The sequence below is a fragment of the Penaeus vannamei genome, chromosome 18 (genome assembly GCF_042767895.1).
Source record: "Penaeus vannamei isolate JL-2024 chromosome 18, ASM4276789v1, whole genome shotgun sequence".
Taxonomy (NCBI): domain Eukaryota; kingdom Metazoa; phylum Arthropoda; class Malacostraca; order Decapoda; family Penaeidae; genus Penaeus; species Penaeus vannamei.
The window spans coordinates 19,384,301-19,399,300 of record NC_091566.1 but is presented as its reverse complement, the minus strand read 5'-3'; the positions used below and the strand labels follow the sequence as shown (position 1 = coordinate 19,399,300).

The 15,000-nt window shown below is 36.9% G+C and overlaps 2 protein-coding genes across 2 annotated transcripts in view; both read right to left on the bottom strand.

Annotated features, from left to right (window-relative positions):
• Positions 1–1,087, bottom strand: part of LOC138864732 (uncharacterized) — a 3,780-nt gene extending 2,693 nt beyond the window's left edge. Inside the window, exon 1 of the mRNA XM_070132965.1 lies at positions 813–1,087. Within this exon, the coding sequence (XP_069989066.1) occupies positions 813–986 (174 nt within the window). The 5' untranslated portion in view covers positions 987–1,087. The remainder of the gene's footprint in view (positions 1–812) is intronic.
• A 5,114-nt stretch (positions 1,088–6,201) lies between these two features.
• LOC113828570 (uncharacterized) lies at positions 6,202–9,611 on the bottom strand. The gene is made up of 5 exons (XM_070132964.1): positions 9,353–9,611; positions 8,561–8,692; positions 7,878–8,042; positions 7,129–7,213; positions 6,202–6,369 (listed from the first exon to the last, which is right to left on the bottom strand). Exons 1-5 carry the CDS (start codon positions 9,533–9,535, stop codon positions 6,272–6,274), a joined length of 663 nt encoding a protein of 220 aa, XP_069989065.1. The 5' UTR covers positions 9,536–9,611; the 3' UTR covers positions 6,202–6,271.
• Between the last annotated feature and the right edge of the window lie 5,389 nt (positions 9,612–15,000).

Genomic DNA, 15,000 nt, shown 5'->3' with positions numbered 1-15,000 from the left:
GGATATATTAGAGAAGATGTTGGAAAGGATATGTGATAAAGGATATATTAGAGAGGATATGTTAGAAAAGATATATAAGAGAGGATATGTTACGATATATTAAAGGATATGTTGGATAAAATATGTTAGGTAGGACATGTTAGAGATATGGTATATGAAGGAGGATGTGTTTTGTTCACGATAGTTGGGTTTCATTCATTTGCTTTGCCTTTGTTGCACTCATTTACAATAAATTTCTTCATATTCATGCTTTGTGCGGTTTTCATTATTCAGAAGAGTAAATATGCTTCGCCCTATTCTGTCTTGGGCTACTTTATTTAGTGTATTTTTTGTTGTTTAGTTTGAGTCTCTTGTAGAGGGAGGGAGGGAGGGAGAAGGAGGAAGAGGGAGGGACGGAGGAGGGAGGGAGGGAGGGAGAGAGGGTGAGAGAAAGGAGGAAGGGTGGACATGTATATTTGTTGAAGGTATCATCAAAGGAGAGAAACAAAATCTACAATAACGTGCTGTACATCACTGATAAAGAAGGAAAATGAAACTGGAACAATTTAAAAGTTAAATAGGAAAAGCGTATTTTTACGTGAAACAATGTAAGTACATTTATTCCAATTAGTTATTGCTATGTAACGGATAAAATCATCATAATATGACAACACAAGGGAAACATTACATAGAGAAGAAAAGAAATTAAGAAAGATAATGAAGGAATGAAAATAAAAAAAACGTTGAATACAAAAACAAACTGGTACAAAGACCACAGACAAATAGAACAAGCGAAACATCATAAAACAAGCAGTGTTAGAGCGAGTCCTTACCCCCAGGCCGCCGCAGTTGAGTTCATCGTCGTTATAGTTGACTGGCGTGCCGAAGCCGTGTCTCCAGGCAGTTGACCTTCCAGCTGGAAAATTCATACGCCCGTGGCCCTCCACCCGTGCTAGGAAGGCCAACACGCCCAAGGCCACAGCCCACGCAGAACCTCGCACGCCCATCTTCTAGAAATCGAGACGAGAGCTGGACTTTTTGTTTTCTGTCGCACCTTCAACGCGTCGGTGAATATTTATACCAAGTTGTTTATCTTTTCACCTTCGTCGGGCTAGCGTTCCGGGAGGTGAGCGGGGTACAGAAGGTCGGGTACGGACGTAAAAAAAAATACTACAAGAAAAAAAAATATTTGGGGGAAAATCATCGTATCTAAAGATGTATGTTAATATGAGAAAAAAGAGTCTGTACCTTGGAAGCAGATGGAATTTCTCAAGACTGATTGTGTGTGTGAACTGCGTCGTAAAAGTCTGAGATTTATCTTTGCCCTTTTTTTCTCTCTTGAGATTCATAATAATAATAAGAAAAGCATAGTAATAATGATGATTGACACAACTATTATAATAATAACTTAGATAACAATCATAATGATAATGAAAATAATTATAATAGTATTAGTAATGATAGTATTAGTGGTGATGGTAACAATAATTGTAATAATAATAATGATAATGACAATAACGATAATAAACAAGAATGATGATTATAATGATAATGGTAACCATGATAATGATACTATTGCTACTACTATCATGACTACTATTACTGCTGTTGGTAATAATCATAATACTAACAATAAGAACAAAATTATGATAATGATAATAACAAAAACAGTAATGACTGTGATAGTAACAACAATAATGATAACAATGATAACCAAAATAATAACAATAATGATAATAATCATAATTATAATAATGATACCAATATTAATGGTAATGCTAATGATAAAAGTATAATATGATAATAACAGATATAATGATAATGATAATTATGATGACAAGGATAATAATAAACTGCGTATATGCGTCACGAGATTTTTATTATTTTCCCATTAAGCGAACTAGCATATTGAAAAATGTAGGTCTACGATTATCATTTGTTAGTTTTTTAATCTTTTCAGTGAATTAACGTGTATTTTCTCTAGATATTCTCCCGTTCATTATTAAAAAGGAGGTAAGAATATGAATATGCGTATCAAAGTATATAAAGATGTGCTTATACTTATATACATACATACATACATATATATATATATATATATATATATATATATATATATATATATATATATATATATACATGTGTGTGTGTGTGTGTGTGTGTGTGTGTGTGTGTGTGTGTGTGTGTGTGTGTGTGTGTGTGTGTGTGAGTGTGTGATTGCTGGAGCATGAACAAGTGTACAAATAATAAAACACCAACTACAAACAGTGTTATTTCATCAGCAAGTACATTTCTAGAAGCGTATTCTTGCACGGTAACGATTTAATCTGTTTTTCATCCGATTTACAAACCCAACAAAATTTCAACACTAAAGTTTCAGCTTGACAATGTTTTGGTCCAAAGTTTTGCATAAAAAAGAGGGCAGACTTCGCGCCACCCCCTCTGTCCCATCCCCTATGTATGTATGCACATCAAATATATTTACACGCACACACGCACCTTGTCGTCTGTTATGCTCAGAGTTAATAATAGATACAGAACAGCTTTTCAACACAGTTCCCCCTTAAAGGCATAAAAGCTAAACAAAGAAAATGGTCGCTGCAGAACCAAAGATTTTCGTTTAAGTAAAATACATAAAGCCATTCGATAAATTTGACTTCAGCAATGAGTGGACATGTAAGTAATTTGCTGGAAATTTAATATTCTTTCCATAACAGAGGTGCTGTGTCTGTCATTTTCCCACGAGAACACCTCACCTTTAAATTCCTTAAGCAGCCTTTGTACGCATATACGTGTGTGTGTGTACATATATATATGATGATATATACACATACACACACACACACACGCATATATATACCATTATCATTTTCATAAGTATTGGTATTAATATCCGTGTCAGTATTATCATTATTATTGTTGATATCATTATCATTACCTTTATCATCATGGCTCTGATAATTATCACTGATATCATAATAACCATCATTACTGTTATCATTATTAGTAGTATAGTTACTAATGCCATCATTATTTTGTTATTATCATAGATATCATCATTATTACTATTGTTGTTAATAGTATGATGTTATCGCCACCATAACCTTTATCATTAGCTATCACAGTTGACTCCACTATCATGTTTCATTATTATCATCGTAGATAGATCATTTAAACCACTAGATATAACAATGGTAACCAAAGATAAGCAGTTTATCCAGAAACACCTTGGTGAGTTGCACACGACACCACACCCTCGATTGCACACGAGCCCTCTTCCCCTTCAAATTAACGATGATGAAAATAAAGATGATAATGATAATAATATATAATAATAATGATGATATTGATAATAATAATGATGATGATATTGATAATAATAATAATGATCGATAATAAAGATAATGATGATAATAAATATAATGAAAATGTAACAATAAAAATGATGTTAATGATAAAAAAAACATAATGATATTGAAAATAATAACAATAGCAAAGATGATGATGAGAGTGTTGATCAAATAATAATTGTAATAATAAATATAACCTTTATAATAATTATTATAATAAGGAAAATTATGTCAATGATAATAATGATAATTAAGATAATGATACTGATGATGATAATGATGAAAATGATAATTATGACAATGGCAGTGATAATAATAATAACAATCAAAAGTAGTAATTATAATGAAAACAATAATAATAATAATGAGGATATTAATGAAAACAATTATGAATATAATGTAAAAAATTATAAAGATAATGATAATGCCAGTAATAGTAATGATGATAATCATGACCATAACAATCACAATGATAATGATTATAGCAATAATCATTATCTTTATTGTTATCATTACCATCATTCTTATCATAGTGGTGATAGTAATAATAATAATAGTAGTACTGATGATAATATCAGTCATGCTTATGATATCAATAATAACGATAATAATGATAGTGATAATGAATATAATAACAATAATAGCAATACTAGTAATGACAATAATCGTATTAGTGATAAAGATCACAACTGTTAAAAAGCAGGAATAATGATTATCATGATAATGATTGTAAGAACAATGACGACAACAATAATAATGATAATAATAGTGATAATGACAATAGTAGTAAATGTAAGGAAATGATAATAATAATGATAATGATATTGATGATAATAACAATGCTAATGATAATGATACCGATAACAATGATGATAATAGTAATGGTGATATTAATAGCAATAATGATAATTATTCTAATTACTATGATAATAACTATCAGAATGATGATAATAAGAATGAATATAGTAATAATGATAGTAACAATAATAATTATGATAAAGGTAGTAATAATGATAATAATAAGAATAATGATAATGATAAAATTCATGAGTATAATGATAATGGTAACCATAATAGATATACTAATACTATTTCTGCTATTACTACTTCTACAACTACTACTGCTGCTGCTGCTGTTGCTAATGATCATGATAGAGATAATAACAATAAAAGTAGTAGTTGTTGTAGTAACAATAATAACAATATTATGATAATACCAATAATAATAATAGCAGTAGTATTGACAATAACGATTATGATAAAAGTGATAACAATAAAAGTAAAAGTAATAATGATAATAATGATAGGGATGATAACGATGATAATAGTAGCAGCAGTAGTAATGATAAGAATAATAATGATGATAATAATAATGATAGTAGTATTTTTATAATAATAATGATAATAACAATGATATCATTAACAACGATAATAATGACAATAATAATAATGGCAATGACAGTGATGATGACGATGATAATAACATTAATGATGATGCTGATAACAATGATATTGATGATAAGAATGATAATGGTAATGAAAATATTCATAATCATTTCCACACACAAAAATACATACACACAAAGACACGCAGAGCTTACCTTACAATACCCAAGGCTTCTCTCCAAGCACTGCAACCAGTCTACCATAGTACGTCAACCTTACCATTTCTTTCCTACAGATGCTTGTCCTCAGCCCGTCTACTCTACTTGCCATGCGCGACCTATTTCGAGTAGGCTAAACCACCTACTGTGTTAATTTATTAAGTTCAACATTAGGACGGTGGATTTTATTCACTTTTTATTCTCTCTTACTTTTTCTGTTTGTGTGTTTGTTTGTCATAATATTATTATCAGTGGAAAGGATGTTTTTCTAAGCCGTTCTTGTTCAAACCATTCTCGTCCCCAGCCATTCTAACAGTCTCGACATGGGCGACCTATTTTGATGCTATTATTCTAATCATCATTATGATCTTTATTATTATTATCATTATTATTACCATTATCTTTATTATTATAAACATCTTTATTATTATAAACATCTTTATTATTATTATTACAATCATCATTATGGCCATTATTATAATCATTATTACTATCATTATCATTTTTATACGCATTATCATTATCATTATCATCATTATTATTTTTATCATTATCTTAAGCATTATCAGTATTACTGTTATCATTATTATAAACATTATCATTATTATTGTTATCATTATCATAAGCATTATCATTATTATTATTATCATCATCAATATTACCATTTTGAATATTATAAAAATTACTTTTTGTTATCATTATCGTTATTATCATTGCCATCATCATTGTTAACATTATTGCTATTATTATCATTATTATCAGTTAGATTTTTCATTATTACTGTGTGTGTGTGTGTGTGTGTGTGTGTGTGTGTGTGTGTGTGTGTGTGTGTGTGTGTGTGCATGTATGTATGTATGTATGTACATATGGATAGTAGGATATATGTATACATACATACGAATGTGAGGTCAATTATCAGGTGATTCATTAGCTCACATGTGGTATATATATGCTCTGTAATCTCTCCAATGTATGTATTTCTGACGAAGATACATGCGAAACCGATCAAATACATCTCTTGTACTGTGAAGATATTCATTCTCATTCGTAACTTTTCTACACACACACACACACACACACACACACACACACACACACACACACACACACACATATATATATATATATATATATATATATATATATATATATATATATATGATTTATTCTCCTTGTGAGAACCAGTACCAGTATTATTTCTTCAAAAAAAATCACAAACTACCATAAACTGATATAGGGTCACGGAAAAACAAGAGAAACACAAAAAATCAGAAAAAGAAATATATTTTTATTCGTACATCCAAGACACCAAAACCCCTGAGGTTCGAATCAGAAATCTTAAGCATAGATTCCGATATCAGAGCAGCCTCTGAATACTTCTTGGTCGCCGCAACCCAAGCCTGTTGTGCCATTACCGCAGTCTCCCCACGAATTCCCTGCGCGTGGTTAGGTATAGAAAACGAGGGAGTTAACAAAATAATATGGGCAATGGTAATATGCTAATGAGAGCGGTGATGATGATGATTGTGGTTGTGATGGTGATAATAATGATTGTGGTTGTGATGATAATGATGGTGATGATAAGTGATGGTGATGATCAGGAAGATAATAATGATAACAAAGATAACAATGATGAAAATGGTGATAAACAAAAAGAGCAATTAATGAAATTACTGAAATATTAACCTATCTTTAAGATTGCTGTTTTCATTCATCAATAATGAAGCTATTATTAAGTTTAGTTTTTGTTCTTATAAATATCTAATCTTTTGTTAGGTTTTCTGTTTTTATTCTTATTTTTGTTATATTTCAATTATTTCAAGATACGGAACAGCTGTAAGAAGTCAAATAAACAAAACCCTATTATTTGTTTGTAATTTCAATGTAAGAGAGTGATAAAGTCAGCCGCCAAGCAGAGAAAATAACAGAATTTAAAGAATTACTTACATATCCTTTTTAGCAATTGTTGATGCATCTTTATTTGATCTCTTTTATTAGGAACGAGATGCATGAATGTCCTTTTATTTATTGCTGAATAAGCAATGTTATCTAACAATTTTGCTGATTATTGCCCTCTTGAGTGCAAACATAGTTGTCAACTTTGTAAAAAAATAATGATAATAATAATAATGGAAACAATTACATTAGAAAAAAAATAGGAACGAAATATGTCTAATAGTTTTCGCTCAACTTACCTGTTTGGTAATGCCACTGAAGAACACATTGGAAGCACTCCACGTCATCAGGAAGCTTCATATCGATGTAAAAGTAAGCTTCATTCTGTAAAGGAATATATAGTGTAATTCTGAATCAATTCATATGATGATACTGATTAACAGATTTTCCTTATAGACTCTCCTACTCCTAATAAATAAGACTTGAATGAGATCAGATATTAATATAAGGTAAAATACTGAAGACTTCATACGGAAAATTCTGATCATTTTTTTCTTGTCTCTCTCTTTTCCTTTTTATTCCTCACACAATTTATCCTCCACTACAACGACAAAAAATCGAACCTCCACCTCTGCCTGCAGCCACTATCTCCAACCTTTATCATTTTCCTCTCTCTCTATTCCTTTTTTTTTTACCCGCACGCCATTTATCCTTTATCACATATATCCGCCCTTCCACTTCTCCCTTCTTCCACTATCTCCAAGCTTCAATTTTTTTCTCTCTCTCTTTTAGTTTTTTAGCCCGCTCTCCCGGCAGCCACTATCTCCAATCTTTAACATTTTTCTCTCTCTTTTTCCTTTTTTTCAACCCGCACGCCATTTATCCTCTATCACATATATCCGCCCTTCCACCTCTCCCTGCTGCCACTATCTCCAATCTTTATCATTTTTTTCTCTCTCTCTCTTTTCCTTTTTTATCCCGCACGCCTCTATCCTCTATCACATGTATCCATATCTCGAAGCTTAAACAAGGTCTAGCACACACTCACGAAGTCTGGCACGGTGAAGAAGGGTCCCGAACCGTCAGCCAGCTGGAGGAGGTGCTCGTCCAAACACTCGTCCGTTATGATTTTGTCCGGGGCATTGTTGACGCAGAGACGGAACTCGAAGTGTCCGATGTGGCTAGTGGTTAAGTCTATTTCGACTGTGATTACCTGAAAAGGGAATTGCTAATGAGGATGTGTTTTTTTTTAGTAATTAGGTGTTTCGGATTTGGGTGGGTGTGCTTGTTAAGGTTCTTGTGTCAAAAAGGGGGTAATGGCTGTGTGATTTGCGTATCAGCGCGTATGTATCTCGAGAAAAAGTAAAAATCTCTCTCTCTCTCTCTCTCTCTCTCTCTCTCTCTCTCTCTCTCTCTCTCTCTCTCTCTCTCTCTCTCTCTCTCTCTCTCTCTCTCTTTCCCTCTCCCTCTCCCTCTCCCTCTCTCTCTCCTTCTCCTTCTCACTCTCTCCTTCTCCCTCTCCCTCTCCCTCTCCCTCTCCCTCTCCCTCTCCCTCTCCCTCTCCCTCTCCCTCTCCCTCTCCCTCTCCCTCTCCCTCTCCCTCTCCCTCCCTCTCCCTCTCCCTCCCTCTCCCTCCCTCTCCGTCTCCCTCTCTCTCCCTCCCTCTCCGTCTCCCTCTCTCTCCCAATGTATCGACCTATCATATGGGCCACACGCGACGGACCAACGCACCTGTCCCTTGGTGAAATTAGCGGTGATGAGCCCCGTTCCGTACGTTCCGCCAGCCTCGTTGTCGCGGGGTTGCGGGTCGGCCCAGTTGTCGCCGCAGACGCCGCACTTGCCGCCGTTCTGCCCGTACTGGATCTGTAACGATGATAAGGAGAGTTGAAACATTTTTTGATTATTGTAAGACCGATTTATGTAGTGTTGTTGAGGACAAATTTGTGGATATAAGTTTATGTAGTGTTATTGGGGACATGTTTTAGTTGGTGGTTTAGACTATGGAGAAACTAAACAAGTGTTAACAGTTTTTAGTAATTCATTAAAAATATAGTACCGAGACATTGTATTAAAATATCTTCCGTAAAAACACAAAAAAGAACAAAGAAATTGAGCTCTTGTGCCACATGAGCTCCTGTAAAACCATGGGAATCTATACTACATGAACTCTTGTATCAAAATGAGCTCATGTACAACCATGAGTTTTGGACCACCATGAACTCTTATACAACCAGGAGCTTTTGTACTCCATGAATTATTATACAACCATGAGCCTTTATACCACCATGAATTCTTATACAACCATAAGCTTTTGTACCACCATGAACTTCTCCTCCTCCTCCTCCTCCTCCTCCTCTTCCTTCTCATCCTCCTCATCCTCCTCTTCCTTCTCATCCTCCCCCTCCCCCTCCTCTTCCTCCCCTCTCCCTCCACACCCCCTCCTTTTCGTCCTCCTCCTCCTCCTCCATATCCTCCTTTTCCTATACCACTACGAATTCTCACTACACCGTGACCAAAACATACCCCGAAGCCCCCACAGAAGAGCTCGTTGTCGTTGTAGTTCTGCGGGGTGTCGAAGCCGAGCCTCCAAGCCGACGACCTGCTCGGCGGGTACATCAGCCGCCCGTGACCCAGGACCCCGACGCCCACGCAGAGCAAGGTCAGGCCAAGTCCCCATACTGCCGATTCGCGAGAACGGAGACCCATTGCGAGGGATTTCGTTTTTTGAAAAAATACAAGCGATAAATAACCTGGTGAACCCAACCTGTATATATATATAACTAAGTTGTGTTTACGCCGGAGGGAGATAGTGCTATCATCTGGGTGGGAGTCTGAACAGCTGGGGCGTCTCCAGTCGCTTTGACACGTGACATTTAAAAGTTAGACGAATAGAAAAACTTCTTTCGACAAGACTTCCATTGCAGAAAAAATATATATATACTTCATCTTATAATCACCTTGTAAATAATGCCGAAGTTCAGGAGAAATGAACAGTTGTTTGTTATTATTAGCTACAAGGACATGGTCATTGTTCGGGATTTATTTAAGATTCACCTGATCATTACACAATCATCCCAGAGTTTTACACCATCTGTATGCAATGTCCCTTGATTAGACAGCATATAAGTCGCCCTCATGCTTGTACCATTATATCCCGGGATGGTATACGGTACGGTGCCATAGGCTGTAATGTAGGAGCCTCTAACACTACACCTTCATGGTTGTTGTCGACTGATCATGTCGCTGAAAGTCTTCGGGACCATGTGCAGTACGGCGGTCTTTCTTTCGGCGTCAAAGGGTGCCGTAAAATGAGAATTTACTTGCAGAATAATTTTTTTTTTTCGATTGTACAAAAAATTGTTACCACGGCATTTAATCTCTTTCTAACTCTCTCCCTCTGACTCTGCCTGTTTTTCTCTGTTTATCTGTCTGTCTCTGTCTATCTGTCTGTCTCTGTCTATCTGTCTGTCTCTGTCTATCTGTCTGTCTCTGTCTATCTGTCTGTCTCTGTCTATCTGTCTGTCTCTGTCTATCTGTCTGTCTCTGTCTATCTGTCTGTCTCTGTCTATCTGTCTGTCTCTGTGTCTGTCTGTATCTATCTGTCTATCTGTCTGTCTCTGTGTCTGTCTGTATCTATCTGTCTATCTGTCTGTCTCTGTGTCTGTCTGTATCTATCTGTCTATCTGTCTGTCTCTATCTATCCGTCTGGCTCTGTCTATCTGTCTGTCTCTGTCTATCTGTTTATCTGTCTGTCTCTGTCTATCTGTCTGACTCTGTCTATCTGTGTCTCTGTCTATTTGTTTATCTATCTGTCTATCTCTGTCTGTTTGCCTGTCTCTCGACCAACACCTCCCTGACAATCCGTCCCCTCCGCTCCCCCCCCCCCCCCCCACTCTGACCCAGCAGACTCGCGACCTTGCTGACGCGCCATCCTCCGTCGGAGCCACGCAGCGTCTTCCCAGCAACAACGCTGAGCTGTCCACAGTCGGAATCGGGAACGAAGCTTCTACACAGGCAACACCCAGAAGAAGCTACGGTAGGAACAGTAAAAGGAAGAACAATGAAGAAACGTCTTACACCAAAAGGTAAGAATTACTACCATGAACCGTATCCATGTTGACAAATGTATAAAAGGTAGGAATGAGACTGGATATCTCTCGTATTGTGAAGATATCCAGTCTCATTCATACCTTTTATACAAATTACTACCATGTGCCTGGAGTACCTGCCTCCCCTACTACCTCTCCTACTCGACAAGCGCTACAACTCGTCGTCAACAACTACGCAGAACGAACGGAAACACGACAACGAACAAGTGAGCAGCCGCACCCACGCCAAGATGAGGAGGGTTTCGTTCCCGATAACACTAGAAAACAAAGAAGAACAGCAAGGGAGGAGCGCCACTCGCCAAGACCCTTGCAAGGTGCCGGCCGTCCTCAGATGCAAACGAAGGAGATATTGAGGACTCAAACTTCAGTCACCATCAGAGACGGATATTTTCTTAGAACCCGACGTCTCTCCCTCCATCCATCAATCAATCTATCCATCCATTCACCAATCATAACAGCAGCAATTTATGATAATAATATTGCTATTATGTTTGGTTGTATAATTGTTTTATATTTTCTTTTTGATCTTCATTTTTATTTTATTTCCTTTCCTGTTCTTCTCTCTTCTCTCTCTCTCTCTCTCTTTCTCTCTCTCTCTCTCTCTCTCTCTCTATCTATCTATCTATCTATCTATCTATCTATCTATCTCTATCTCACTCTCTCGCTCTCTCTCTCTCTCTCTCTCTCTCTCTCTCTCTCTCTCTCTCTCTCTCTCTATCTATCTATCTCTATCTCTATCTCTATCTATCTATCTATCTATCTATCTCTCTATCTATCTATCTATCTCACTCTCTCTCTCTCCCTCTCATATCAAGTTGTTTCATCAGCATTCCAAACTTTATTTTTACGGATGTGACGTAGGCCGTGGAGGTGGGGTGGCCAGATATGTAAGAGATATCCTTAAATCAAATAAGATAGCTCTACAACTGTAAAGAATACAGCTGTAGAGGACATCTGGGTAACTGTGCAAAGCAGTATGTATCCTTCCTTCCTCGTCGGCAAAATCTATAGACACCCACATGCCACTGCAAAATCTTTCGATTATCTTGAAACTATTTTCAGAAAAATGTCAGTAAAGAGAAAACCTCTTTTTATCCCAGGTAATTTAGATGATCTAAATAAATCAAATGCAAAATTAACTGGGATAATCAATAAAGATATATCAAAACAATTTATAAACAACAGAATTACAGAAGAAATCTCATTCATAGCTGATGTTGATAATAACAAACAGACCCGATATCATACTTAACATAGGCACTAACCCATGCCAAGTTGCTGATCCCAAGATTTTAACCATGATTTAACATGTAGAAAAATCAAAGCCACAAACAGTCACTAAAACTCACGGATTTACGATACAATCACCAGTTACCTTACCAACGTATCACAGCCTACGAATGGCCTCTCTCAGAGGTTTTAGCAACAGAAGACGTTGACAGACAAGTTAATATTCTAACAAATTGTGATACAGAACGACATAATCACTTCCGTTCCTTTTAAAACAACGCTTTCAAGATAAATGCACACACGCACGCACACACACACACACACACACACACACACACACACACACACACACACACACACACACACACACACACACACACACACACACACACACACACACACACTGGGCTGAATATAAACATCAGAAGACAGATGTGAAAACATAGAAGATTAATAACTTCTTTGCAGAACTCGGTGGAGTCACTTATGAACAGACAAACGCCTAAACAAAACATAAATGAAACAAGGCCTACTACGAACATGGTCAGACCGCAACCAGGAGTAGAAACAACTACCCGAACAATAAAACGTTTACGAAAGGGAAATTCCGTAATTGCCATTGCACATCGTTTCAGAACCTACTAGCAAATTGCATACCATTTGGCACGGTTCAAGGATACTATGTCGCGGGGAAACTGTGCAGCGGAAGAAATGTTGCCACCGCGGCGCGACACAGATTCCGTTTCGCTAGTGGATAAAATGTCGCGGGGACGACACTTCGAATTGCCGTTTATTTCAGTACGTTGCGGTTCATTGTCGACAGACCAGATTTAGGAAAAAGTTTTTGAATTATAACAAGAATTATTTGTTATACAGAATATATGATTACAATGGTATCAGACATATAACCATATCATACTTCTTTCTCTAGGTATAAGTAAAGTATATTTGTGATGAGTATAACTTTATTGGTCAGTGGGGATCACCATTACTTAGTCCATTTGCTCCAGATATTGCAAATCTACAAGGATATAAGTTTATAATTTTGCAGTACGTGATTAGATCCTCTTAACGGCGACTACAGTTGGTACTAAATGAGTCCAGCCGACTTCGAATGTGTACAATATGCGCGATGGGCTCTGCTGCTGAGCCAGCACGTTCCCTCATGGCTGCTAGTATCTCCTCAACCTCAGCCTTCCCAGGAACAACAGAATGTCTGTGGATGAGATTTTCCTCTTCACAATTTCCCCGTTAACGGTGTGAACCCTGGCACCACAGGTTGTCTTCACATCCCCACAGAACTTTGCCGTGATAATCCCTTTCCTTCGTAAAGAGATGCTGGCCAACGCGGTTTCAGTTGCCCGTTATGACTGAATAGGCCTACGCATCGTAGGCCTATTCAGTCATAACGGCCTCGGGGACGTTGCCTAGAGAAACTAGAGCAGGCTAATCGTCACTCAGTCCTTCGTACGATGAAACATCGAGCTCAGGGTAGAGTAGTAATGGAAGATCCGTTGAGTTCTCCATGTTGCATGATATTTCAATCCTTGAGTAATACTTAATACAGCAAGATAACCAGAAATGAGACACACGGCTGAAAGGAACGCTGAAGCATGAGGTCAGTTGTTCGCAGTGTCAATGCAGTAACAGAAGTTAGAGTAATTAGGGCAGGTAATGTCAGCGGACGACCAGGTTATGTGAGGACAACTCGCGCAACAGAGTCACCGCGACATGGTGTCCGCCCGACATGAGTCACCCCGTCATACAAGTACGCGACCTTCCTTCTAGGTCTTACTACCCGCACGACATAGAGACCGTGCACCCATTTGACACATCATTAATACATAACACCTACTGTCAGATTTGGTGATACAGACGAAATGAATAATCAAAGATCCACCACTAAACTCCCAGTAATATCTGAACTTCTCGAGAAAATAGTTGCAAACCAATTAACAGCTTTTTGGAAGAGAATAACATTGCATCTAACACGCAAGACGGCTTTAAGAGTAAACTATCATTTGAAAGTCACAAATGAAATCTCTAATAATATTGACAACAACCAGATCCATTTACTCACTCTGTGTGATTTATCGAAGGCCTTTGACAGTGTCAGCCATGCCATACTTCTCAAAAAACAAAAAATCACAGAACTGATAAATTTTGGTTCAAATATCACGTGTCCGCAAAAACAGCCAAAATCTATATGAATATGTATCATCAGAGAAACCCGTTACGTTCGGTGTTCCACAATAATTCCTTATATATTAGAAGATCGAATACAGAAACCGGGGCAAGAAATAGATCAATCCGAGAACTGGTCATTTGGAGCCAACTGCCTGAAAATATTAGAAATTTCTCCAACCAAAGGACATTTAAAACAAAGGTGAAATAACATCAGTGACATCGGGCGCTTAAACATCAAGCCCAACATGATACTTCAGTTACTTATTATATTAATGTTCTGTCTAATTTTGTTTCATATGCATTGTGCAATATCTATGTTCATAACATCTTACTGCAGAATGTTAATACCATATACGTATATGGAATACCTATTATAATTAATGGAATAAAGTGTTTGAATTTGAATTTTCTCGCTCTACTCTACTCTCTCTTCTGTTCTGTTCTCTTCTCTTCGTTTCTCTTCTCTTCTCTCTCTCTTCTCTCTCTCTCCCTTCTCTCTTCGCTCTCTCTCCCTTCCCTCTTTCTCTCCCTCCCTTCTCTCTCTCTCTCTCTCTCTCTCTCTCTCTCTCTCTCTCTCTCTCTCTCTCTCTCTCTCTCTCTCTCTCTCTCTCTCTCTCTCTCTCTCTCTCTCTCTCTCTCTTCTCT